General features: G+C 43.1%; 2 protein-coding genes across 2 annotated transcripts; both read left to right on the top strand.

Moving 5' to 3' along the window:
• The first annotated feature begins 229 nt into the window (after positions 1–229).
• LOC125757677 (NBAS subunit of NRZ tethering complex-like) lies at positions 230–4,772 on the top strand. The gene is made up of 6 exons (XM_049413527.1): positions 230–334; positions 1,768–1,854; positions 2,234–2,376; positions 3,186–3,315; positions 3,455–3,583; positions 4,438–4,772. Exons 1-6 carry the CDS (start codon positions 248–250, stop codon positions 4,738–4,740), a joined length of 879 nt encoding a protein of 292 aa, XP_049269484.1. The 5' UTR covers positions 230–247; the 3' UTR covers positions 4,741–4,772.
• Positions 4,773–11,838: 7,066 nt separating this feature from the next.
• Positions 11,839–22,540, top strand: LOC119387480 (COP9 signalosome complex subunit 2-like). The gene is given in 11 exon segments (XM_037654880.2): positions 11,839–11,993; positions 12,619–12,732; positions 12,832–12,912; positions 13,538–13,663; positions 14,313–14,480; positions 15,021–15,239; positions 15,241–15,428; positions 18,240–18,337; positions 18,426–18,508; positions 18,601–18,659; positions 21,135–22,540. Coding segments are annotated over 11 exon segments (1,338 nt in total). The 5' UTR covers positions 11,839–11,939; the 3' UTR covers positions 21,283–22,540.
• Positions 22,541–27,939: the final 5,399 nt, after the last annotated feature.

The raw sequence follows: 27,939 nt of genomic DNA, 5'->3' as shown, positions 1-27,939 counted from the left end.
TAGCTTAGCTTGGCACGTGCAGCTTGCTGTGAAGGTAGAATGGTGACGTTTCCATCAGTTTAGGTGTTGTTTTTTACACTTTATATGTCACGTGTCCAGAGTAAAATTTTCAGTTGAAGTCTAGCGGTCGTCCTGTGTGCTTCTTTCTCTGTCCTTGTTTTGTTCCGCTATATTATGTATTTGATTCACATTGGAGAGTGTAAGTGTCCATTTTATTCTTTTCAGTGATGACGTGTTTGTCGGTGACATGGTCCTTGACCTGCTGCGCCCTTTCTGCCTTGACAGTAGTGTCACAATTCATGTGCGCCTCAAGGTGCTCGAGATACTTGAGAAGGTACTGGTTCCTAACCTGTTTTTTAATCTAGTAATGGCAGCTCTGTTAAAACTTCCTTCTTTCCTCCTTTTCTTGTGGTCTCTTTATGTCATTTCTTTTTGCTTTTGTTAGATTGCATTGTCTATGGTACTCGTTATATTGATATGTGTACCTTCATTCCTTTCTGTTGTCCTCTTTTATTCTTTTTTTGAAAAGCTGCTTTGACTTTTGTAAAAGAAGTACATGGTGCACAATATAATTGAGGACATAGTGACTTCAGAAATTGCCGCAATATCTCATATAACATGCTGTACAGCAGCAGTTCCATAATCTTTCTCATAGTCCCTCTTCTTTTTGCTGTCATTTCTCAAGAACATTCCAAATGAGTAACTTCCACTACAATGATTGACTGAATTTCGCTTCATTTACGCTCACATCAGACAGTGCGGGTAATTGTTGGCCGATGCTTCCACAATAGCACATCTAGTTGCTGGCATTGCATGACTGTTTCTTTGTCTCCTTCTCTTCAAGGCCTTCATGCATAGTAGTGTAATAGGATCACATATTTAAAACTCAAATGCCACATTGAAGATACAGAACAGGGCCAATGGGAGGAAGGTAATCCGTTACTTCAAATTGGCTCCTAATGACCTGGTTGATGCTCAGAAAGTCTGACTGTTCAGTTTGCCATCTAAAGCTTCTTGGGGCAGTGGTCATCATTGGATATTTGAGTGTTTTCACTCACATTGAGTCTTTGCCCGGTAGAGAGACAACCAGCTAAATGCCTCTCTGACTGTTGTTTGCACTCCTTCTTGCCGTTTGTCGCAAGTAACAGTTGGTCCTGAGCTCTTGTCTCACTTTGAAAACAAAACTTGGCAGAACATCTTGATCTTGCATGCAGATTCAGCTTCTTTTTCAGGCCAGAAGCTGCTACCTTAGAACAAATGGTCTAGATAGGTGGCAAAGAGGGAGGAGAAGGGGGACTAGTGGGGTGAAGATAAAGTTGTGTGCCATTAGATATCTAACCATATCATACCTGAGATATTTACAAAATGTAGTTTGTCTTATGCTGATGTCTGTAGAATTACAAAGCCATGTTCTCAAGCACTGCGTCACACATTCCGTATGGTAGGCTGCTCTTTGTTTGTTTTTTTTTTGCTTTGTTGGTTTAGTTGACTGTGTCATGCCTGCTAATGAATATGAATCACTCTGGTTCTTTTTCTCTTTTTAAAAATTCTCTCAGTGCCACATGCGTAGTTCTGTGATGCCAACTTATTAGTATTTTCTCCCATTATTCGATAGCTCTGCAAAAGCGTAAGCATTTGTGTTGAGTTTTCATGCGCTTTTATTGTGCTCATATTAAGGTTGAATTTATTTATTTATTGGTTTCATTAACTCCACTTTGCACACCAGGATATCGAGGTAATTTGTATTGCATGCTGCGTAAATTTCAGAATGTATCGCTGAACGCCGACGATGAGAATCTCCTACTGCTCCTTCAAGTGCAGACACTAATTTGGTCTGAGTGGCCAGACTACGAGGTGAGTGCTGCAATGCTCCTTCAGGCTGCCTTTGAAACCTTCATCCCAACCTCAATGATGTGATACGATTTGATTGATCAATTGATTTTGCAAAGGACGACTTCCTGATTTAATATGAATAAGGGGGGGAAATCAATACAAAGCAATAATAGCTGAGCATATGTCATTAAAGGAGTTAATGAATGAATACACCGAGCTATCACTTCCTGAGTTTGCATGCATTTCACAATATCTCCCAAATATTTTAGTCGCTTTGATGTACCAAACCACGCTTCTGTGTGAATATGTGCTGGCCGTAAACATGGTTGAAAGACAACATGCTGCCTTTGTGTACTCTCTTGTGAACTAAACATTTTTGTGTTTTCATGTTTTGTTGTAGCTTGACGAATGCACTGAACTGGACGGTGACAAGAGGCAGGCCATGTTTGATGAACTCCTTCAGCGCTGCAGCACACAGTCGGGCTTTGTCGTCCTTGGAAAGCTCCTTCAGTGTGGTGAACCCCTGGATTCCACATCAGAATTGTACAGAAGCTACTTTTATCTCTTCTTTTTCTATTGTGTTGCTGATTTATTATAATTAGTTGTTAATGCGACTTAAAATTTATATCTAAAATGAATACATTGAAGAACTTTCCTAGCAAAGTACTACAAGCAGAATGCTCTGCCTGCTGATGTAGTCAGGTGCCCAAAGATAATTTCCTTTCTAGAAAGCAATTTGTACGTAGAGGTTTTATGCACCACATGTCAAGCATTTCCGTCTAATGAACTGCTTACTTATTGCACCAACTTCATTAAATTGAGATTAATCTGTGTGCTGTGAATGCATGTGATAACAGGTGTCTTTGTATTGCAAATGTTTTTCATGTTCAGGCATGTGGGTTTGACTTTAATGTTTTCATCTTTGTTGCTTTGTATGCCAAAAGTTTTTTTTTTTCTCATTCTTGTAATGTATACAATTCTTCTTGCCCTCTCCTTCCTAAGGCCGGACATGTGGTCTGGCTTACAAATAAATACTTTTGTAAATAAATCACTATAATATTCTTTTTATTTTAGGATGGTTGCTGGGTTTAAGGATAGAGGAAATGCACTTGTTAAAGCTGTTGTTTTTATTGTCTCCCAGTTCTCTAAATCAACAGATACTACAAGCATGACAAAAGCAACTTGGGGATGTGTGAACTTTCTGTCCATGCAATTTTCTCATTGGATTAGTACAAGCGACAATGGGTAATATGTAGAAAGGCATTGCTTTGTTTTTAGCTGTTTAGTAACAACATTCGTTGTTAATCCTTTCTTATTCTTATTCTCAATTCCCTTTTACGTCTCTTTTTCAGAGATCCAGAAAAGAATCCTTGGACTCAACTGATAGGCCATATGCTTTTAGTTTGTGATGGAGGATCAGGCTTGGATGAAGCCGAAAGCCTGTTCTTAACTGCGATCAAGAACTGTAACCTCAATTTAGAAGTGAGTGTGTGCTAAGTAGTCTGTTAGAGTGTTTTTCCATATTTTATGCATGTAGTCTGCACCTGCCCTTGCTCGAAAAACATTACCTTCCTCAAACCTCCTTTCTTTATCTCTGTTTGTGTTTCTTTATTTGTTGCAGTGTTGCCGTTATATTTTCTGCGAATTCGAGAAGAAGAACAGCCTGATTCACATACTTCGAACATTTCTTCAGACTGATTATCCACAGCTCCATAGTGATGCAATTGCATTCCTCAGGCATGTTGATAAGGTGAGAAGAACGGGCATCTTTTTTTTCTCATTGACACTCCCATCTTCATAACTATTAACCATTACTAGCTGGCAGCAAATGCCTCCTATCTTCGTAAATTTTATCAATCATATTAAGCCATGATGAAAGCCAAAGCTGTTCATCGTATAACTATTCGCATCTAAAGGAAGCAAGTCATCCATGTAGAATGGTATTGGAAGTTTTCTCCAAGTCCCCTCTAACACTAATTGTTCTTTCGCTGAGCATCTGAGCATAGGCTGTGGGTTCGGTCACCTGCCACCACAGCCACATTACAATTGGGGTCAGAATAAAACTATACATAATGACCTCTATCCTTTCCTTGGCTTCCTTTTCTGTTGGCTTTCACATGGTTGTGTCTCACAAAAACGGGCCTCTTGATCTCTTATATTTCTTTCATGCAGTCGTGAATGAAACTTACTTTGAAGCAGCCAAGAAAGTAACCTTGCCATATTGCACAATTCTTTAAAATAGTGATCTCTTCATGAAATTTGAGCATGCGGCAAGTAACATTAGAACTGAAAAAGAAGTTTTGTTTTAGCTTGTTGAACTAATCGTGCAGGTAACTTTATATTGATAGTCAGTGACTTTCTTCTTAATTTTTCAGGCTGATTTACTGAATTTCATTCAACTTAAAAACTGCTGATCACTGTCATGTGCACGTTTCTCGACAGTTTTTTGCGGTCTTTTTCGCGGAAACTGCTAAGGTTCAATTTCAGGAAGAGCATCAGATTTCATTTTTTCTTTTGCATAGTATGTAGTTTATGTAATGACGTAATGACTAAGTTTTCGTATTTCCTTGCAATTTCTTAGTCCATTATTTTTCTGCTCTGCAGATTTCGGAATGCGACTATGACGAGACTGTGCTGAACAGGATTTTACAGCTGAGATTGCTTCCTGACGTGGTGTCAACGCCACTGTATCAACCAGTCGTAGACCACCTGATCGCTAACAGGGGCTCCGCTGAAAAGCACTTTAGCATTGAGGAAGCAACGAGGAGCCTCACCGATGCCAATATGCTGGCGGAAGCTGGCACGCTGTTGCTACAATCATCACGCACACACCCTGCCGCGTGCACCTTCAACGCAGCTGTGAATGCTGCGAGGCGGTGGCTTCGAGGGGTGGCCAGTGAACCTTAGTGAATTGTACATTTCTCTAGAAGCTATAGACTGTTCTTAATTGAATATACATTGATGCTGTGATCAGCAATTATTTTTATTTAACTCTGGTGCAATGTTCCTTATTCTTGCGTATTGTTGCTACACTTACATTTTCTAGTTCAACATTTTACAGAATCACCTGTGCCGACTAAAAGTGTTCCACATTTTTAGATTTATTTATGGTAGAGTTGAAAATTACTTGCTTGTGAGATCTTAATGGCCATGTTTGTAATTAGAACGTTCACTTATTAACAACTTTACGATTATGTACTTCATTATACATGCAGCAGTGGTAGGACTGAATCCTAGCAGTAGTAAAGTTGTCTGCTTAAAAAAAAAATGACAAAAAAATAAACGGCAATGCTTCAGTTATGTTTCCCAAAAGCATCCCTTTAACAGTTTTGGACAGTGTTAACTAGTATACTAATGTATATTTGAAGCAAGGCAAATATTTAATTAGTGAATGTTTTTAATCAGCTACCTAGACATGACAATTTGTCATGCGAGTAACCTCTGTCTCTTCAGGAAGTACACCTGAACTTACTGAATGGCATTACGTTCTGCATGCAATTAGTTTAAAATTCTGTTTGAAATTTTAAAAAAAAGAGCCCTCTATAGCTCACCTGAAAATTCTGGGTAATATAAGTACTACCCTCTGCATTAACAAGCATGCCCCGACCAGCTCTATCCCCATTCTCTACGGTGTTAAAGCTGTCCTGAACCACTTTTCCAAATAATCAATACACGACCTCGGTATCGGAGTTTATTGCCTCACGAATCGATTGCCACAAAATTTTCTCGAATTCTTCAAGAATGAGCAGAGTTACAGGGATTTGTCGCACACTTTAAACACTTCCCCTCTTCTCTCGTCCCAACGAGCGCGCTCAAAGCTACAAAGGGAGGAATGGCATGGGAGAAAGAAGTTAGGTCAGTGCGCGTCATGACCTTGAGCGCACGTGATGCGACACGATCGCTCCTTCCCGTTGTGATTCCTAAGCGCTAGTGTGTGGCTACTGTGTAAGGTTAGCAGACTGTGGATCGCGGTGCCAGCACGTGGCAGCACCCCATGGCAATGCGCATCTCATCTAAACACCGCTCTTGATTTATGTCGGCTATTTAGCATGCTATCTGCTGCTCGACATCATACAGCAGGTGCTGGCAGCTCCGAAGAGAGTGAGCACAGGCTTCTGTATGAAAAAAAGGGCGCCTGATAAAATGGCAACTTTGCGCACAAAATTTGGCTGAGCTGTTCATATCAGTGTCTGCTTTCAGCAGGATGTGTTTTGCACATAGTCCGAGGGGTGGCTCACGAACCCTTTAAGTACAAGACAACATCAATATCAAAACTATATTTATTTTATTGTGCGTGCAACGAAACATCTCGAAACATCAACTCTGAGTCGAAGTAGATGCTACAATTCAGTAACACTAACTGGTGGATTTCTATGATGAGAGGTTGCTTGACAAGTGCTTCTCCATTGCACTATCTTTGAGTGGCCTCTGAAACTGCTTTGTTTCAAAACTAGGGCCTAGAAGCTACAGAAAAATATTGAAATGCAGCAACTAATAGTTCACGAAAGTCTAGGAGCAATGATTACAAACTCGAAAATCAAGAAATATAATGGAAGAAATTCGTCACTTGTGAACTCACATTAGGCCTTGTTTCTTCTTTTTCCTGTCTGGGGCCAGCATTCGTGTTCACCTTTTACTACGGTTCGCCTCAGCAGAACAAGTTACATTCAAACACTTTGCTTCACTTCTGGAGACATATTTTAGTGTGCAGTGAAGGATGCAATGTGGATGTTGTGAAGATGTGTCTGGGGTGCATTTGTTTGCATCTCTGAGAGAGAGAAACAACTTTATTGACGGCACAGCGAGGTCGTTGAATTTAGCTTGCCGGTAGTTCGAATGGTGGTGGCAAGTAGCTCGCCACGACCTTTTCGGCCCAGTTAATAACTTCTGTCTGAATACGTTGTTCATTTGATGACAGGAGTGACTCCCACGCCTCGAGGGAGGAAGCTGGCAGTACTGCTTTTGGAGGTGGGTTTCCCTCGCATTCCCAAAGAATGTGATTTTGGGTAGCCTTCAGGCAGCCGCAATGTCGGCAGTGTGGTTGAACTGATTCCGGGTAAATTTTAGACAGCCGATGGGGGCTGGGAAAAGAATCTGTTTGAATTTGCCTCCAGATCGTAGCCTGTTCCCTTGTGAGGTCTGTGTGCGGGGCCGCGTATGTCTTGCGGTTCTCTCTATAATATGCTGTAATTTCATTATATGTGGTGATTCCCTCCTGCGGGAAGTCCAGGGTTGAGGGGTCCACCTCCCGGTTGATCAAGCCTCGGGCTACACGGTGGGCCGCCTCATTCCCCGAATTCCCCACATGAGCGGGCACCCATACAAGTTGCATCTTATTGCTGCGTTTGTTATTTTTAAGGATGTTGGCCGCGATCGGCCCAACACAGCCCATCATAAAGTTCGTAAGCGCCCTTTTAGAGTCACTCAATATGTAACTAGTTGTGCGGACTGAGGTGGCCAGCGCGATGGCGGCTTCTTCGGCCTCTAAGGCTGAGGCTGTTTTTACAAAGCGATTGACCTTCCAAGAGTTCATCAGACAGAGACAGCATCATCGTGTTGCATCAGTACAATGATGCTGGGTCAGTTTTGTATAATTATTTAATACTATACTTGCTCTATGCTGGGCACAATCTTAGCAGCGCAGTGTTGATCAAGGCTCAGTACGCACAAAGGTAAGTTATTGCATCCTTCACAGTTGCATGCATTGTTCTCAAGATGTCTACATTCATAGAGAAATCTATGAATTCATAAATAAAATGTTAGAGAATTCAGAGGTTATTAAGATAAAGCAATATGGAATATAAATAAAAATGGTGTTTCTTGATTTGTATACCTAAGTACTACGCTAGGAAGCAAGGACAAAATGTGCAAACTGTATGTTTCCTAGTTCGCATGTGTTTAAGTGAGCATGCAGCATTCTTTGTTCGTGACTAAAGTTATTCATCAATCTTCATTCATCGTTACACTATTAATGACATTCACTTGGAGCTCCACCATGTCATCAGATATAAGCTGAGCTTTACAAGCACATAAGTTTTTATATGTGACACAGAGCTTTAAAGATCTATTGTCCCTTGACATATCGCTTGTCTCATATAAGTAAACATGAATGCAGTCACTCAAAGTGCATGATGGCTTCCAAGGGACTTCTTTGTGCGCAGCACTGTTACATTACCATGCTTACACTGTTACAATTGTGACAGTGGCATAGAAAAATGAGAGCAAATATGCCTTTTAACGGATATCTCCACTCTCATTTTCAGTACTACTTGCTGTATATAGCGTAATAAATGTTTTCCACCACCACCACCATTAAAAAAGCACCTTGCATTCTATTTGGCAACATACTCCAGGCATAAAACTGCATGTTTATAGCTCTTTAATACTGCATTTCAAAATGCAATGATCTCAGTGTTCAGGAGCGTAAACATCACAGGAAAGCTAATCTCTCAATGGCTGGATGCACTGTTTGCAAATAACAAGTGTAGCAAAGATGAGGCGGGAAAGCGAATTGGTCTGAAAACTTATATGGGAATTTAAATGCCATTATCACCTGATCCGCTACACTGTTGTGTGCACATGTTGGTGTGGCTACCCAGCTTGGTTAGAGCCCCTCTAGAAAAATGTGTTTAGCTTGTCTTTCTATTGGCCTCAGTAGGCAAATGTGCTCTTCAGTGTGCATGCATGCATTTATAGCTCCACAAATATGAAGTGTGACTGGTGTATGAAAAATTGAAAGTATTCAGCAAAAAATGCGAGCTTCATGCAGTAGTGCGAGTATTTCCACTAGTGATGCAGAACTATCGATGGTACTATCGATACTATCGATAGCTGAGTCACTATCGAACTATCGATGGTAAAGGATACTATCGATAGCGCTATCGATAGTAAAAAATTCGATGGTACCATCGATAGTATAAAATCAACAGCGCGGACTCACTGCAGAATAAACTTGGTTCCCCGGGCGCGTGGTACATAGTGGAGCCAGAGGAGCAGGCTGAAGGGCAAGAAAGTTGACAGGCTTGTGTTCTTCACCAGAGTGCTTTGCTGACACATGATCATAAAGTCAAACTGTTCAGCTGTAGCGGAAAGGAAGCCTTTACATGTGGCGGTACTGCGAGGGTTCAAATTGATATTGCATTTTATGATTTCAAAATAAAAAAAAAAGTGAAGTGTAAGGTGTAACTGGTTGCTTTTGGATACGAATATATTGATGGATATATTGCGCCAGAAATAGTTAATTTCTCTGCCGAAAATTGCTCATAAATTAAGCGAAGCTGGTAGTAAGCTATCGGAAATATTTTCGCAATATGGCCGGCCAGCAACTGCATCATTATTCACACCACTATCGATAGTATTGTCACGTCGTTGTGACGGTGAAGAATGCTGCAGCAAGAATGGGAAATACGGAGCTCTTTATTTGGGCGAACTTGTGCCCAGAAAATCAAAACTGCAAATACAAGCGATACATGCTGCGCACTGATAGCGGCGGGAGCAGTCGTCAGCCGCTGAGTTCTCTCATCATCGGTGGAACGCGTCGTCCTTTATACATCAGCCATCAAACCTTCCAGCGTTATCGCTGGTGCTCGCGTAAGTTCTCGAATAAACTTGACTATGCTCGTCCGGCGCGTAATACGTCAAAACAAAGCAATAAACACGCGTGGCAGTAATAGCGCTCTAGTAGATATTAACGATGGTACTACTGATTGCACTATCGATAGTTTGTCGATAGTAGCACTATCGATAGTTTGTTTACACTATCGATAGTTTCAAAAAAACTATCGATACTATCGATAGTCAATTTACCGATAGTTCTGCATCACTAATTTCCACATTCTAGCTCCGCTGGGCAAGGCATCAAATCTTGGTGCATCAAGATCATGCCTGTCGACAATCGATAGAGTGTCACTGTGTCACACACACGAGTGTGTTGACTGGTGTGTGTAGCTTTGATAGTGCTGATAATGTTTCAGTCGTCATAAGATGCATATGAGCTTGTTTATCACCTGGTTTCGGCACACTGTGTGAGCTGTCTTTCTTTTCTTTTACGCCAAGAATGACTGAAATCGAGAATTGCTCGAAATCTTGTCTGGTTGGGAAGTAGTAGCATGATAGAAATAAAAACGAAACGCCGACCAAAATGTTGTCGGAAAAACATAATGTTTATTTCGATCAAGAATATTGTTACGGTGAGTTATGGTGAGAATATTGTTACGATGACTCCCATGGCAGAAAAAACATAGGCTTTCCATTTGCCTGGGAAGAGTCGAGCCAGATTATCTGTGAGGCACACAAATTAATCTGGCATAGCTGGGATCAGAGTTAGGTTGTTTGTGCAAGATTTTTGGTGTCTAAAGTGCATGTCTGGAATAAAATGAAGCCATTAATTAGGGCTGCTAAGGCATATGCGGCGTCGGGGTAAGGGAAAGGCACGAGTTTGGGGTGAAGGGGGGCAGGGCATCCCGCATCCCTCTACTGATGTCGCATGTGCTGCTGCAGAAAGATGAGCAGACTAAATAGGAGTCCTTTCCTTCCAACCTCCACCCCCTCCCCTTTTTTGGATGCCTTTATGCACAAGGATAACTGAACGATGCAGCTGGCAGAAAAAATTGTGTCGGTTTCTCCAACAAACCTGGCGGCCATTTTCGCGATTACTTAGACACGGTAGGGCGTGTTTGAGCTATGGTTTGAACCGTAGTTGTGATCACGAACGAAAAAAAAGTCAGTTTCACTGCAAGGGCGAAGCAATGAATGCGATAGCAACCAATTGTAGTGTTGCACGAAATGAGGCTGGCAGCTAACTGTTCTGTACCGATCTCGCGTAACTACAAAACGCTGGTGTAAGAGAATACGGCCGCTCCAGGGAGAGGTGTACTCCGCATAGTCACTTTGCGTTGAGAGCGCAGCACGTGGAAGGGTGTACGAGCCGCCCACTGTGATGGCTTTCAAGACAGCGCGCGCAACCGCGCCTTTAGATGCAAAGTTCAAAGTTGCTGCTGGCGCGACACTCCCCCCCCTCCCCCTCTCGCGTCTTCGCGTCTTTTAAGGCTCGTTAAAGACGGGCGGGACGTTTCCTGTCTGCTTCGACGGCAGGCCTCCCGAACGGGAAAAAACGGGTGATGTTATCGCATGCACCCTCCGAGCGACGGAAATGGTCCGGCTCGTTTGAACTCTGCTTCGGACGCGTTCGTCGCCCCGCTCGCGCGCTTTTACCCGCGGTAGAACATACAATGCGCGGGGGGATCTTATCAATTTGTACTTCATACCGGAAGGACACGACGGCAACGGCAAAAGCCGGTCGAGACTGTATATAATTGCTATCGCAATAAAAGCAAGAAAACTACAACATCCTCAATCGCGTCTACAAAAAAATTACACCATTTCCCGCTAAAGGGGACCATGAGGCGATGCGAAGCCGGAGCACTTGCACGATCGCGTTCCGTTGGCGTTCTTTGGGCATGCTACCGACCTCGCGTCGTGGAACGCGAAGAGGAACGCTACGCGCGTCTTGCCTTCCCTCTAGCCTGGCCGTTAATTCTCACAGGGCGAGTGGGGAACGCAGTCGGCAGGCGTGCGAGAGGGGGGCAGCGTAGGAGAGAGAGGGGGAGGGGACGGGCATGCGCTGGTGCTCATCGCGGCATTGCGCAGGAGAGAATTTCGGCATGTCTAGCCCGCGTTTCAGAGGAAGAGTGGAAAGGGGGAGGGGAGAGGGTGAGTGGAGAGGGTATGCGCAGTAAGGGTGGTCACGCCGCACACCACCACCGCCGGATTGAACTCCGCCATAAGATACTTCGCATCTAAAAGTGCGTGAGCACTCTGTTTACTCCTGAAACGCTCGTGTTTACAAACAGCTGCCGAGTTTAAACTTCAGTGTACTACTTACACTGCTTAAACAGATAAATACATGAACTAAATAAAAATAGATTGACAAAAGTCGGAACCGCATAATCACAAAAAAATTTTTGTGAGCAGCAAATTGGCGTTCCGTAATCAACAAATGTCCTTATTTGCGCAGCATCGACTGCTTGTGTATTTTAGCACATTGAATTTTTCTTACCTTAAACTTTCGCTTTGTGCCGCTGGGTTTCGCCGGTGTCGCAGTCAACATGTCGGACGGTGAGGATGACTTTATGTGCGACGATGAAGAGGACTATGACCTGGTATGTAGCCTTGTCATTAAAGTTTACAGGCTTTGTTCCTCACTGGAAACACTCACGGTGTCAAAGTCACGCACGTTACCGTGTTCTGTGCTTTGCTTCCAAAACCACAGACTGGTAAACACTCGTTTAAGCTAGGCCTAGCGCCTTGCCGGCGTTCTGCATGGGCCGTTTTGTGTTGACAGTGTGCGAACTCTCCATCTCTTCCTCCTCTCTGGAATAAGTAAGCAATATTTAAAGTTTATGCCAATCGTCCAAGATTCCTGGTGGACTAAAATAATGTTTTACTCGTCTAGTGCGAGCACCGCACGGACTGTATTATCTCAACCCTCCGTCGTTTTAACGAATGAGAATGAATTGATGGATGAGCACTTTCGGGCGTGTACCTGTTCGCTCGACATCTGTTTATTTCTTTCTGCAACAACACACAGTACCATTCTCCAGTTTCTCGCGATTATAAGTTACCGATGGTGTATCGGTACTGATTAGCTCAGAACTGAAATCCAACATTAAAAGACGAGCGTAAGCACTTCTCACGATCCGTGGTGCAATTAGTTTGTTGTCATAATGCAGACATCTTGCCGCGACGTAGTTAGCCTCACGGTAGTGCTTTGCTTTCTGTGCGTAGGAATATTCGGAGGACAGTAACTCGGAGCCAGATGTCGACTTGGAGAATCAGTATTACAACTCGAAAGCACTCAAGGAGGATGACCCGATGTCAGCCCTTGTCAGCTTCCAAAAGGTGAGAGCGATCATAACTGCGGGATCCTACAGATCTCCTGCATGCATATTCTAATGGAGGCATGCTTGAACCCCCTTTCGCGCTTCTGATGTTTCCTAGGTTTTGGACTTGGAACACAACGACAAGGGAGAGTGGGGATTCAAGGCACTTAAACAGATGATCAAAATCAACTTCAAGCTGGTAAGTCATGTTTCCTTTGGAATCGTTTACGACTGTCACGAAATATAATCTTAGATTAAGGTGTCTGCTTAGTAATAGAGCTCTAGAATTGACTACACAGCCCTTGGATTCGTTGGCTTGCGAGCCCCTGCGTATGCATGCCCGAGATGTTTCAGAATAGATTTTCGTCCTTTGCTCAGGAAACAGTGGGCCGAATAGGATTGAAATATGATAGGGAGTGAAAATCTGTAGTTGTAGGTTTATTCAAGTTCTATCTACACGCAACAAAAAAGAATGCAATTCGATTAGCGATTGTAGTAATTGCCCATTACTATGCTTATGTCTAAGTGAAATTTAAACTTAAGCTTTAGATAGTTTTTCACTAAACACTAGCTAGTAACCCTTCTTACACTTTTGCATATTTATTGTGCCCCCCCCCCTTTTATTTTTATTGCTATTATTATTATTTTTTACAAAAGGCAGAACTTTCAATTATTACTATCCTCACCTTGCAACGATGTGTCTGATGCATGAATCTTGACCAACTTGCCTGATTTGCTCATCTTCTAAACTGTACAGCCATATTGCAGCAAGGATTATATGTCGCTCGTCTTAAAAAAGTTTTGCCTCTTACATTCATGCGCAGGGCAAGTACGAGGAGATGATGACGAGGTATAAGCAGCTGCTCACCTACATCAAAAGTGCGGTGACAAGAAATTACTCAGAAAAATCAATCAACTCAATCCTGGATTACATATCCACATCCAAGCAGGTCAGTGTGTGTGGTGCATTGGATCTACAGCAATCACCTTAGAAAGAAGTTTATTTGCCTTCAATGGCATGCCCAACTTCATAGCTCAATTTCTTGTCTTGCGCTATAGAAGCTGGATGAAAGGCCCTTGTGGTGTACCTGACACGTCAGTCAAATAATGCTATTCCCCGTTGGCTCTCAAAAATCCTTGAGTATTCTTTCATCTTTTGCCATCTCCTCCTTTTCTTGGTTTCTCATTGACTTGAACAGTTCATTCACATGCTCTTGTTTGTAGTGCACTTCAGTAATCAATGTCATCATTTTAATATTCATAGATATTACAAACCTTACAGCGACTAGTTTTAGGCTTTTGTACAGCCATGTTGCCCCACTAGTAACTCTTTTTTTTTCTTGACAGCCCATCTTCACTCGTAATGCTCCCTTTGGACAGACTTGGCCTTTGCGCCATTAAACACCATGCACATCATCATCATCTTTATTTATTTTCATATTCTTCCGCCCTCACTTTCCAACTTTTTGCAAAATCCATTTTGTTGCAAATGAAGGCACTGTTCTCCCGTGAGCCACAGTACAAGAAATGTTGCTGCATAATAGTTACTTAATGCTTTTTTCCTTGCGTCAGTGTTCAATGATTGCATTGCATTCATAGATGGAGCTGCTACAGGAGTTCTATGAAACCACCCTGGAGGCCCTGAAAGATGCAAAGAATGACCGGCTGTGGTTCAAGACAAACACAAAGCTAGGGAAGCTCTACTTTGACCGAAATGAATTCAACAAGCTGGCCAAAATTCTGAAGCAGCTGCACCAGTCATGCCAAGTGAGATATTCGCACCTTGTGTCTTTATATAGATTAATCGGCTCTGATTTATACAAAAAACTAGCGTGAAATTTCACTCAATTTATGGATTGATTCAGGCCACTTGTTATATCTAACTTCGACGAGAAATTTCAGTAGAATTTTATTCATTCGTGTTCCAAGGGGAGCACCATTATTTTCAATTGAAGACTTCAGAACTAGTTCGAAGCCTTTCAGCACAAAAACTGTGTGATGCCAAGTCAGTGAGGCGTTATAATTATGGTTTCGACAGCATGTGGGAGCAATGTTGCATGCCATATATACTCATTCATGCTGGTATGTGGAGGGTTTAATCTGCTGCATTGGAATTCAGATTCGGTTTGAATTGCCGTAGAGCTCATCTGCCACATGCAGTCACATATTTTGTGGTGTCAGGTATCATTGCTCAAGAGGCCATTAATTATACAAAAGGAGCAACTGCATTGCAACATTGATACAGTCTGACGAATGCCTTTGTTTCAAGCATTAAGGGAGTGTTCATAATTCTTTTTCATTTGTCAGACTGACGATGGCTGTGATGACCTGAAGAAGGGGACGCAGCTATTGGAGATCTATGCATTGGAGATCCAAATGTACACAGCACAGAAGAACAACAAGAAACTGAAGAAGCTCTATGAGCAGTCACTGCACATCAAGTCTGCTATCCCGCATCCATTGATCATGGGTGTGATTCGTGAATGTGGTGGCAAGATGCACTTGCGTGAGGCCGAGTATGAGCGCTGCGCACACGGACTTCTTTGAGGCATTCAAAAACTATGACGAATCGGGCAGCCCGCGGCGGACCACCTGCCTCAAGTACCTTGTTCTGGCCAACATGCTCATGAAGAGTGGCATCAACCCCTTTGACTCCCAGGAGGCAAAGCCCTACAAAAATGACCCTGAAATTCTTGCCATGACCAACCTTGTCAGGTATGTCATTGTTTGTTGTGTGCACTATTTAGCAGTTCCCAATCCTCATGAACCTCCTTGCAGTTCTCATGCAATCCTCCTTGCAGGACCATTGTTAAGTAATTTGCTGCTTGGCTTACATATGTGTGCATGGCTTTTCATTGATAGTGTTTGTTCTGAGTGGAAGCTGTTTGCATGGGGACTGAGAATGGCAAATTAGAATGAGGACTGCATCGCGCTTCCTTCGGCTCTTTTAAGCATTGAAATATTTTGCCGATTTGGTTGTATGATTATTGTTTCTTGAAGTAGCCATAACAGCTATTGTCATAACATTAGGGTCGGTATTTACTGGACGTAGCCAGGTCAAGGATGGTTGTTTGTTGGTTCACTGAAACCATTGCACAATGTGCGGTCTTGTAGTATATGACGAAAAAACAAATTCATAGGTGAATGGGAAGCCTACAAGGTACACACGCATTACAATGCACAGCCTCCCTCCCCTTCTAAATCCCGCCTAAGCCCTTGGTCATTACACTGACTAATCTTTCAACAGTGACTACACTATAAGAAAGACGAGCGTATTTGGGGTGTCCTTCTGCTGCATAACAAGAACCGTCTGGTTTTCTTACGCTTCCTTTCTCAAAAACTCTGCGCACTTTACTTTCATATCAAGAATGCTATGTCATGGCCACAGCACACATGCTGTTCTTGACCAAAAAGTACTGGAGATGCGGCGATAACGCAAGGCTAGCTCAGGAGATGCTTGGCAGGAAGGCACCCAAATACATACACCCTTTCTTTTTAGAGCGTACTAGCATCACCTGTAACACAGAACTTACTATCTCTAGGTTGTGACAACAAATGGAAGTCTATTTTTTGTTCAAGTGACTGTGTCACTTCTGATCAAAAGTTACTGTTGGGGAAGAAGTTGATTATACTAATAGTGTAGTTGCGACCATTTATAACTTGCAACAACATGCACATCATAAATTCTTGTGGTTGCCAGCCCTTTATGCCTCTATAGTATTCTTGGTTCCCTTGGTCATAAAACGTTAGCAGCACACCCCTCCCCCTTTTTTTGTGTGTGTGTGTGTGTACTGCCTGGCAATTGCTAATGCACCAGTGCTATTTGCATGAGGAAAGATCCAAAAGTAATAAGAATAGCTTCTTTCTTCTTCTAATTGATTCTTATTTCTTTAAACATTAAAAACGTTTTACCAGTCATACGGACAGTTTTCTTGCACTGCAAGGAACCTTCCCCACCTCTTTATCCTTTCTTTATTCATTATTCATAGCTCTTCAGCAACTTCTGTAAACTGATGTCCCTCAATGCTCCATGGCTTACTTCTTTCCGTGCTGCACTTCATAATCTCCTTTATGGTCTGATTCCTCTTCTGGGGCTTGCAAGGGGCAAGGTATGGATAGTATAGAGAGAACGAGACAGCATCACCATCTCTGTATTGTCAAAATGCATTGCTCAGTGTTGGTGGGCGGGAGTGTCACTGTGATGCACAAGTCACTGACCCGAGCTCTTCCGATCAGATTGTTTTGTTTGAACTGTGGCACAGAAGCACTCAGTCGCTTCAGTGTAAGAATGCTGGTTGACTCTCTGATCTTGATGTACAATACAAATTTAAAATGGACAAGTTGGTTGGCATCACAAAGTTTCCCTGAGAGGGAACAGAAGTTTTATAACATCTTTTTTACTTCCGTCATGTCAAAACATCAAAACTGATGCAGTCAGCAGGCATAAAGGACATAGCTTGGCCAACTAATGGAGATGATATTGTAGAATGTACGCCTAGTGGCGCTGTTTGGTATCACCTCTCCTTCCTTCTTAGCAAAAGAAAATTACATTGGTAGCGGACTAGTCTCGGTTATCGTCTATGCAAATAACATAGCAGTCACTTGGTATGTTGCACCGAGTCATATTAATGCAATAGCATCACAGAGCACATGTTGCGGAAATTTTGTTGTCGGCGTTGGCAGCATTGGTTGTGAGCAAGCTGTCAGCGTTCAGCCGTGAGTGGAAAATCGCGGTGGATGGAAATATTGCATGCATGGCTGGAATCAAACCCAGGCCTTCTGCATGGCAGTCAGGCATTCTACTACAGAGCCACAGGAAACTGCTTTGGAAGAAAACCCTATACAGGTGTCATTTAGTGTGAGGAGTCACGTGAAAAGATCTAATATTGCGTGGCAGAAGCGTAGAATACCACCAGGCGTGACGCCATTTGAATTGCGCAACGAGTGGGTGTTTCAAGGGCCACTCTCAAAGCACTCAGGCGCATTTGATCATCATGTACAGCCACAGCATCATCAAAATGTGCAGCCGCATAAGTGCACGTATTGCCTAACAGATGCATAGTGGGCACTTCGCAACTCTACTTGCAGTAGGCAGAAGAGTTTAAAACCGCCAATGTTTTGCACACAGACGTTCCTTTCCTTGCGACACGGTTGAGGTGCCCACCGATATGCAATGTGGGGCAAGGGAATGAGAAGGTGATCTGAATTGGGGCCGATTACGCTATTGCGTTCCACTCTTGAAGCCCGAGCTCAGGTGTCCTTCAAGTTTTTTATGAGAACTTCTGGTAATTCTAACGGAATTCCCGTCGAGTTTGAATTATAAAGAGCCTACTCTGTGCTTATCTAGTGTACATATGCGCTGCAGTGATGTCGCATGCATGTGTGTGAGTGACATTGCACTGACGCAGAACTCATGCCAACTAAAGAAATCCTCTACACATTCATATAAAGACGTTAACTTGCGTGCAAGCCCCTACCCCCTCTAATTTTGCTGGAGGTTTTGCAAACATTGTGTTATATTTGCAGTGCCTACCAAAATAATGACATCAGTGAGTTCGAGTTAATATTGAAGACCAACAGGAGAAACATAATGGATGACCCTTTCATCAGAGAGCACATTGAAGGTAAGTGCAAGCATTGCTAAAAGTTACCAACAGTACACTTTTCCTTGTTTTTTACAAAGATTTAATGATGCTTTTTCTTCGCCCACAGACCTGCTTAGGAACATTAGAACACAAGTCTTAATAAAGCTCATCACACCTTATACTAGGATTCACATACCTTTCATATCAAAGGTGGGTTATCTATGTTCATTGCTGTTATTTGGGTGGCCCTCGTTATGAATTTTTTACCTATATATGTTTTTTTTTTTTTTTCTTCTTACCAGGAGCTCAACATAGACTCAAGTGAGGTGGAAAATCTTCTAGTATCTTGTATTTTGGACAGGTGAGGTTCTGGTCTTCGTTTCATTTCTCACTTAGGCAAAGTGATGTGCTACTGCAGTACCGAAATCTGTTCTTGTCATAATCTGGGAAATGCTTATTTAGTGTGTGACTATTTTATGCCGTTTTCATGCATCATTGCTGATATGACCCTTGATAAACATCATCGTGACTTAAAGGGACTTTGCAACGCTTTTTCAGCATGGTCAGAAAACGCTGCCAATCTGTAGTCGAGGCTCCTGAGTACACGTGAGCCAAACATTATTGTGCAGCACACGGCCTGGAATTTACAATTAATTCTCAAAGTCAGCTAGAAACCACTCGCCCTTCTCTTGACAAATGATGCCATAAACCCAAATGACTGCACCATAAACCCAAAGTTCACAGCCCTTGGCTGATTTGAGCATTGTGAGCTGCATAGTTACCGTAGCCGCCGCAAGATGCTGCCGTGTGTCCGCGCTTGCAATCGCGGAAGTTGTGCGTTCGAAGGTGAAAAAAAGAAAAGAAAGTGCTCAAGTGCATGGCATGCGCTGGCGAATGGCCATAGCTTCTTGCCCCCTTGTCATCCCCCCACCTCTGTGTAGCTTTCAGTGCACTCGCTGGTACGAAAGGAGAGAGAAAACGTTTAAAGTGTGCAACAAATCCCTGTAAATCCACTTGTCCTTGGCGGATTCTAAAATTTTTTGCGGCAGTCGATTCGTGAGGCAATAAACTCCTTTAATGAAACCATTCGATGATTACTTCAAAAAGTGTTGCAGGGCCTCTTTAATTGTAGGTCTGTTTTCTTTGTCAGAAATACATGAGGAACTCTAAAGTATGGGTTCTTTGCTAGTTCCACAGCTAAGCGATAGCTTGTGCAGAGTCAAACTTTTATTTTTTTTTTATAGTACTCAACATTGAAACAGTTACCACCAGACTAAAACTGCCGGGGCATGTTTTTTTTTTTTCCCTTAGTATGAGGCCTGCAACATGTCAGCATTGTGAGCTTTATGATGTGCTTACATTCTTGCATGAGAAAATTAATTTACACTTGGTGAATCCTACACATGCCTTCAGGTTGTTTATGAACCCAGGATTAGATATTTTTGCTGTTTTTTTAGCACTTGTCATGTTTTGGTTGGGATTGCAAACACTATAAAAGCATTAGGTTTTGTTGATGAGCTTCTGAATTACTCTTGTTGGTCTTAGTTCACAACTAAAAAAAAATAATTTCTTGCAGCTTAATTGATATCAGGAGATGCCTTGGAGTGGGAAGGGCAAAAACGAGGGTACATCTTAAATACATTACACAAACAATATTTCAATACATTATCAAGTGTCTGACAATAAAAATGAAAACCAAAAGGGACTTCATGTACAAAATCCATGGCTTAGTGCATTGGCTTAATTCTTGTAGCTAGCGGGACCTTAAGAAAGCTGTTGAGCATGGCAACCTAATGCCATGACAAGTTTTACTAGTTATCCAATTTCTTTTTCTTTTCCACAACAAAATAGCTTTTTTGCTGGAGCACGAAAGTACTGCAGTCAAACTCCACTATATCGAACTTGGGTAAATCGAATTATCCATTATATCGAACTATTTTCGAACGCCACAATGTTTTGACGTGAATGTATAGGAAAACTTAAGGCTACATGAAATGAAAATAGCCGAAACACTTCATATATCGAACATCGAGTGATGCAATGTGCCCCAAGAAGTTGGCCTTTTCTCACAGAAAGGGACTTTGCCCCATGTATTTGGGTGAGTGAGTGGTGTGATTAGGAGGGCACCATGCAGAGCTTGTAGAAACTATCGCTTGCCATTGCGTGCTTTTTCCCGCGATTCCTTGTCACAGCCGTGAGGGGTTGGCATTCGCTTCTCCAGCTCCCTTTGCTAACGCAATGGCTGCCGTAAAACGGAACAACCCAGCTGTTCTCCGCAAAGCTCAGGTAATCAACACAGTCCATTGTAGAGAAAAGAAGTCGGATGTCGCCGCTGCGTACAGCATCCCAAGAAGCGCACCGAGTATGATATCAAAAAACAAGACTAACATTATGGCCAAGGCAGACTAGATGCATCCGGCGCCCGACTATAGTACTTACAGCTGCGTATGAAAAAGTTGAGGCACTGGTTGCATCAGTACCATATTTTCTCAGCCTAATACTCTCGCCTGCATATGACCTTGCATCTCCAACTACAAACCACGAAAAAATAAAAACTAAAAGAATACATCCCTGTGTATTGCCGTAAGCCGCCTTCCTTGCGTTATGGTGAAGCAGTAGTCGTGAAGCCAACTTGCACACCGAAACTCACATTGAAATATGGGGAATTCCCTTGAAAGCTTTATATCAAATTATGCGATATATATCGAACTAATTTCCTTTTTTTGCTAGTTTGATATAGTGCGGATTTGGCTGTATTTCCTCTTATCCCTTGTTTTTTCCTTACCTTTTTTTCTGACCATCTTGCCGTTCCACTTGTTGCCCTACTTTGGAGCAGCATGATCCAGGGTCGCATCGACCAGGTGAACCAGGTTCTTGAGTTGGACAGCAAAGGGCAAGGGGCGGCTCGATACAATGCGCTGGACAAGTGGACAGCTCAGCTTGGGACATTGCACCAGACCATCGTGAACAAGATCATGGCGTAGCACATGGCCGGCCTAGACCCCCGCCTCTCAAGCTGTGCGAGTCCCTGAGTGCAGCGACTGCACTGTTTGCCTACGAATGCCTTCTCTGCATGGCGTCCACTTCAAGAGGCAACTTCTAAATCATACCACCGTCGGCTGTGTGACAGCAACATTGTGTGTCATGCTGGTTCCTCAATCCTTATGGAAGCTCTGTTAACAGAATCGTGTTCGTTTTACGTTGACTTAAAAATTAGCCATTGGCTACAGTGGCTCGCACAAATTGCAGGTGCACAAGCGTAATTCGAGTGCATGTACAATTGTCTTTTCTTTTTTGTGTAGAATATGTCTTGTCATAACAGCAGAAGAAACGAAGGGTATGCTATGTCACGTGTGTGCAGTCCATGGTCATCATGGCGACCGCTCACGATGATGCTCTTGGCAATGCTGTAACTTGGGAAAAGAAATTTATTCGTGGGGCCCCATTCTGGACATTTTACCAAATTGAATCCACCATTTTTGCCTGCTGTGATCGGATACAGCCATGGCTGTGGTGCCTGCCCCCTCTCTTGGCTCCTACGGGAAGGTATGGAGTGATTAGACTGCAATAGTATGCCCAGCAAAACACCACTGATGACTTAACAAATGGCCAACAGTCACTTCCCAGAGAAGCAATACCTAGGCCAGATTTAGTTCACTCCTTTCGAGCTTTCTGCAACGCAGTCCTGCAAAGTGCATGTGGAGATGCCTTGACCTTTGTGAACAGAGCCCCGCATCTGCCGCTATGCATGGCTTTCAGTTGTGTGTAAATCGCGTGAACTATGGCAGAACATGCCCACATGTGATGAACCGCTCGAGGACATGAGTTCTAAATGCTAGCTCGCACAACGACAGGAACCCCTTTTGTCGTATCTCCAAGCTTCACTTCTTTTTTTCTTCCCCCATTTTCCCCAGCCAGAGCAACATTACTAGCATATTTTCTTAATGAAGATGAAACGAGTGTGGAGCACTCATTTCAGGCTGATTGTGCCACTTTTAAACTGTGCCGTTTTGCTTGAATGCATTGGCATCCAGCGTTCACATGTCCTTGTTTTGTGGATAGCATTTTCCTTCTGATATGTTGCTGGTCTTGTCTTGTAAATAACAGTTTGCCAACAGGACAGCAGAAACTTTCGGTGGTCCTGGCCTGTTGGCAGTGCGCGCCTCTTTCCATGCTATTTAAGAGTGAGTGATAGACTGCTTGGGTTTGTAAAATAAATGCTGTGCCAGAGAGTTTCGACAAGGTGTGGTCCTGTGTTTTCTTTTCAAAATAATTAGGCATACTTGTGTGTGGTAACAAAGAACTTTATTAATATTTTGGTTGTGTAGAAAGCAGACAGCCAGTCTGCATGAATAATTCACTAGGTATTGCTTGGTACCAAGTCATCTTTGCTTCAAACCATACTCTACATAGTTTGTGTCTTGATGCAAAGAGGGTAGGGTGTATTAACCTGTAAGATGAAACACACTTGTTAATAGACTCGTTTGCAGTCTCACCTTTCGGCCAAGATATATTTAACCAGGACCATAGTTTTGCCCTTGGTGTCTGGATTCAGTGAAAAGGGCCATCCTTAACAATTCTGCCTGGAAAAGAAGTCTTGAACACCTTGTTGGTGGTTTTCACTGCATGCATGATGCAAGGAACTGGCACGATGACTGCTCCACCAGTGTTGATTTTATACGGTCATTGCCTACATCCTAGGAGAGTTGTGTGCAGTCACTAGATGCACCCAGCCCTAGGAAAAGCTTTAGCAGTTAGGCTCATTGCCAAAGCCAATATTCCCCATCTGGCCAACTTAACCATTTCACATTAAACTTTTGCCTACCGTTGGTGAAGCAAGTTTCAATTTAAGCTCTTAGATGTTTTTTAGAACACTACTTGCCTAGAATTCAGAAATTGAAATGAGAACTTGAGTAGAACTGTCGGAAAACACTGACACTTAAAGCACAAATATAGATGCAGAGCCTTGAATGTTGCATTGAGGCATGAATTAGGATGCTCTCCTTTGGGCAGCTTACAAACTTGTTGAATTTATGCTAGTGGTCTTTGCATCATCTTAGACTAACATAGTTTGATGTCTATTCACTGGAATTCAGTACGATACATGCATCTGGTAATATAATGTTCCTCTGTTTCATTAATGTCATTGTGGTGGTGCAGCAGCCTTTTGGATCATAACCTTGACTATTTGATAAAAACACCTATTTTTATTACTTATTTTCGGTAAAACAACCCCCTCCATCAAAATGTCGGGGGAGGGAGGGCTTGGGGCCCCCGCTGGCTTCTGGCCTGACCAGGTAGTCGAAATTTCCGGAGGCCTCCACTACGGCGTGCCTCATAATCATATCGCGGTTTTGAGACGTGAAACCACAACAATTATTATTATTATTATTATTATTATTATTATTATTATTATTATTATTATTATTATTATTATTATTATTATTATTATTATTATTACTGATATCAAGCTATCTCTTCATGGGCCCCTTACTAGACATCGTTGCAAGATTTGGCTAATTACTAGAAGTTGTAAGGCGCCGTCTCAGAAGGATTCTACCGAATTTTTTTCAAATCTGTTCATGATTGGACATCTCGGAAGAAATTCAGCGGTCCTGTTACCGCGCCTCGAGGAAGCCAGCTTTACTGCCATAACATCAATTGTCCCCCTTTGATTCTGATTGGCGCAAGCGTGGAAGCTCCCCTGCGTTTTCTACAGTGCCGGAGGTGAGGGAGCACGTCATGACATAATTCGCCTCCTTTTCTATTACTCTACTAATTTGATTACCGGTGCGTTGGACGAAGTACCCAGGTTACGTGACCAGTGGCGTAAATCCAGAAAAACCACATGGGCGCTCCTGTCCATGGCGGCCATTTTGTTTTTATAAATATAGGTTTTATATTTATTTATATAAAATTTAAAATCATGCTTTGAAATAAAATTTAAGAAACGAGCATGGGTTCACACCTCACGTAATTGCATTGTGCTATTGAGTGTTCTCGAAAACCGATCGAATGGTATTTGCAATTTCACTACCGCTTTACGCAGCTGAAGAGTGTTGAACACAGGTACACACGTACTACGAAATAAACCCGTGATGAAAAAGTTCATAGCGCTATACTTCAGTGTCAAGCAATTGAAATATGATGTTTGAAAAATAAATCTCAAGAGGGGGACACTTGGAAGAGGTGACCCTACCACCCCCTACCTCCAGCCTGAACACAAAGGAGGTGACCACCACCCCCCTTGATTAACGTCAGTGCCCGTCACATGGTCAACGACACGTTCCACGGCCGGTCTGGATGCGCGCGTGGGCGAACAGCTCCAAACCGGCCGTGAAGTTTTTAAAGAGACACTAAAGAGAAAAATGATTCTCGTATTAGTAAAGTTACCCTTTCACAATGCCAAAAGCACCGCTGTTTTCGCGAGAAGACGCTTGGAAAGCGAGAAAGTGCACGGCGCGTGCACTTTCTTGAAGTTCCCGCACAAGCTCGCTGTGACGTCATAAATTTTGACGCCTTTTAGTAGAGCCTACGTTGTTTTCAATCGGTTAAAATGAAGTACATTATCTTCGGAAGGCCCAGAGATTTTTCTTCTCTCTTTTTTTTTTTTTTGCCCAATGTGGCCAGAACACGAAACAAACACACCTTGAATTATGTGGCGTCACGCTGGCGTTCATGTGTAGAGACTTCGGCGCGAAATTTAAAGCGTTTGATGGTGAAAATAACGACAGACGGGTTTTCAGAGAATAATTTATCCGTTCAAGTTGATTGTTTCACTTTAGCGTCCCTTTACCATAGGCATGCGTGTGTGTCATTGGGGTAGGCAAAAATTTGTTTCGGCTGGGGCACGTCCTTGATACGAAGTGGGGATCATGTAGGCAAGTGTGGTCGAGTGTCACTCTGTGCTCTGTGTCCCATGGCAGGTCTTAATCTGCAGGCACGCCGATCGCCACTGAGGGATCTTGTCTGCTGAAACACGCTTCGAAAAAGGAAAGTCCACTGGGAACCGTTATATAGAAGGCTTTCTAAGCAGTTCTCAGCTTACCACTGCGTCGTAATTTATGCATGCACAAGTTAGTTACCTCCTCGCATTCTCTTCTCGCTCATACAGGACTTGTCCTGTCAGGAACCTTGTTGAGTTATTCCCGCGAGTCTGCGTCAAGGGTTGACACAATCAGAAAGGAACGAGTGTGCAAAAGTGATCGTGCAAAGAAAAAAAGAAGGGAAGGGGGGAGCGCCGGAATGCGGGCTGCGGTGGCGGTCAATGAACTGAATCTTTTAGCAAGTTACGGAAATGCGTCCCCCGAACGACAGACTCCTTATTAACAATGCGTAGGCTGAGAGGCAGCAATGAGGCGTGACAACCCCATAGTAATTTTTGAAAAAAGCGTTTGTGTGTTCGGTTGCCTTCACAGGAGCGGCAAAAGTACAACGAGCGAGAAAAGAGAAGCGGCATGGTAATATTTTATGGTATTTCCGTAACTTGCTAAAATACCCTATTGTTAAAATACATCACTAATGAAATATGCATAATTAACCTTGGTCGAAAAGGCGCTCAGGCGCACACGGGAGAAAGAAAGGAACGACGACACTCAAAGCCGCACCGCATCGGGTTCAAATTAGAACTGATTCCGGTTATACAATTGATTGATTGATTGATTGATTGATTGTCATCTGCCACGATGGTCTAGTGGTTATGGTGCTTGCAATGAGTGCTGACCCGAAGGTCGTGGGAATCGAATCCCGGCCGCGGCGGCCGCATTTCGATGGAGGCGAAATGCTGGCCCGTGTGCATTCACGTGCACGTTAAAGAACCCCAGGTGGTCGAAATTTCCGGAGCCCTTCACTACGGCGTCTCTCATAATCATATCGTGGTTTTTCGGACGTGAAACCCCAACACTTATTCTTAATTGTCATACCGCTGCTTGTGCGAGCGGATCCGTTGTCCTCGTCGTCCGAATCGCTGTCGGCCACTTGATCCGCGATTCTGGTCAGTTGCGCCGCTTCCGCCAGCAGCAATTGAGCTCGCCTGGAAGGACATAATGACCGGAGGGAGCTTGTCATACGATGGTATCACCTGGCTGTGCAACGTTACCGTCATTCAAGAGCCGGGAGTTCGCGTATCTAAATACTGCGCTGTAAGTTTGCTTACGTCGGTTGCATTTAACCCTTTGAGACGCTATGTGCATAATTGTGTACATCACTTCTTTTCGCTATTTATATAAACTAGGAACTAAGAGAGAGCAAGATACATTGAGCTTTGGATGAACTGAACCTCCAGCATAACAAATTTGTCTTCATTTAACTTCGTTTTGCAGTGTACTGTTGCACCTATCTTTTGATACCATTATGCTCTCTTGGGAGAGTCGCGGGAAGCCGTCCCTCCAAATTAGAGTTAGCGTGTCTCATATGATCCGGCGAGTCAGCTGTCACAAGAAAGAGTCAAAAGACGCTTTCCTTTTTTTGAATTTTTTTTAGAGTGTATAAACACCTGCCAGTTCGTACACTGGTAGTGCTATCCAAGCTCCTGGTCACAAAGCAGCGTTAGCGATGTAATTAGAATGTCGTGCCACATTTGCGCATGCAGAGGAATCACAACTTACTGCCTGAAAAGCTTGCAGGATAGAAGAGCCTCGTACAGCTCGCCCTCCAGTTTACATGCTTTAGCCTCCTCGAAAGCAGCGCCTGTACCAAGGAGGAGGTCTCACAATTATTCTTCTTAAACTTTTTATCAACTCGGCAAGAATAATCGCCGTACTTCCAGTAGTTACGAGTTCGTTTTCTTTAGACACTTACATTCCTTCAGTTTTTGTTCCGGCATCTCAGCAGTGTTATCAGGTTCTCTTGGTATCGGTGGAAGGCTGTCGTAAGTCCCCCTCATCTCGTTAAGTTCTGAAAACATTTGGGCGCCGCGTATTTAGCGAAGCAGCTGAGACAGACCACTTGGTACCTATTACCTCTTTCCACCCTGAGCTGTAAAAAAAAAGAAAAAGTGTGGCACATTGTTTACCAATCGCCATTCTCCAAACAAAGCGCCGATTTAAGTCCAATTTCGATACATTACCTTGTCCAATCTTACAGTCAACTCTAGTTGTTCTGTGCTTTCCAAAGTCTTTCGTCGTAATCGCCCCAGTTCTTCGTTAATACCTCTTCCTCCGTAGTCGCAAGTGGATGACCCCTGCAAACAAATCGTGAGCGCTTCAACGAGTGTAACCAACGCCGCCTTTATAATGGAGGCGTTGATGTAATCGTTTCACTTTAAGATGCCCATAACGTGATCATCGAAGTGATTACGGAGGCTATATTAAAGCGCCACTTACGCTTAAGGAGCTCTGAGACATTTTCGATCAGGCGTGACTGCGGTGGAGCGACAGCGAGATTCTGTGAAGTCGCGAAAACGCCAAGAACGCGTCGTCTGTTTCTTGTTCGAATAATTGTTGGGCGATAGCGTTGGTTCTGGCCATATTTATCGTCCTAACTTCTAAAAAAAAAAAAAAAAACTGGCCAGTTGACGAATATTTTTATAGTGTTTCGCCGATTCAATTAAGCAATTCAACACTTTGCTACGGCAACGAGAGCATTTGGTACCGAGGGTATGCGCTGTAGCAGACGAACATTTAGTGTCACGTGCAGACGAC

Source organism: Rhipicephalus sanguineus, chromosome 3, assembly GCF_013339695.2.
Source record: "Rhipicephalus sanguineus isolate Rsan-2018 chromosome 3, BIME_Rsan_1.4, whole genome shotgun sequence".
NCBI lineage: Eukaryota > Metazoa > Arthropoda > Arachnida > Ixodida > Ixodidae > Rhipicephalus > Rhipicephalus sanguineus.
Note: the sequence above shows the minus strand (reverse complement) of the source record. Positions and strands in the feature narration are given on the sequence as shown.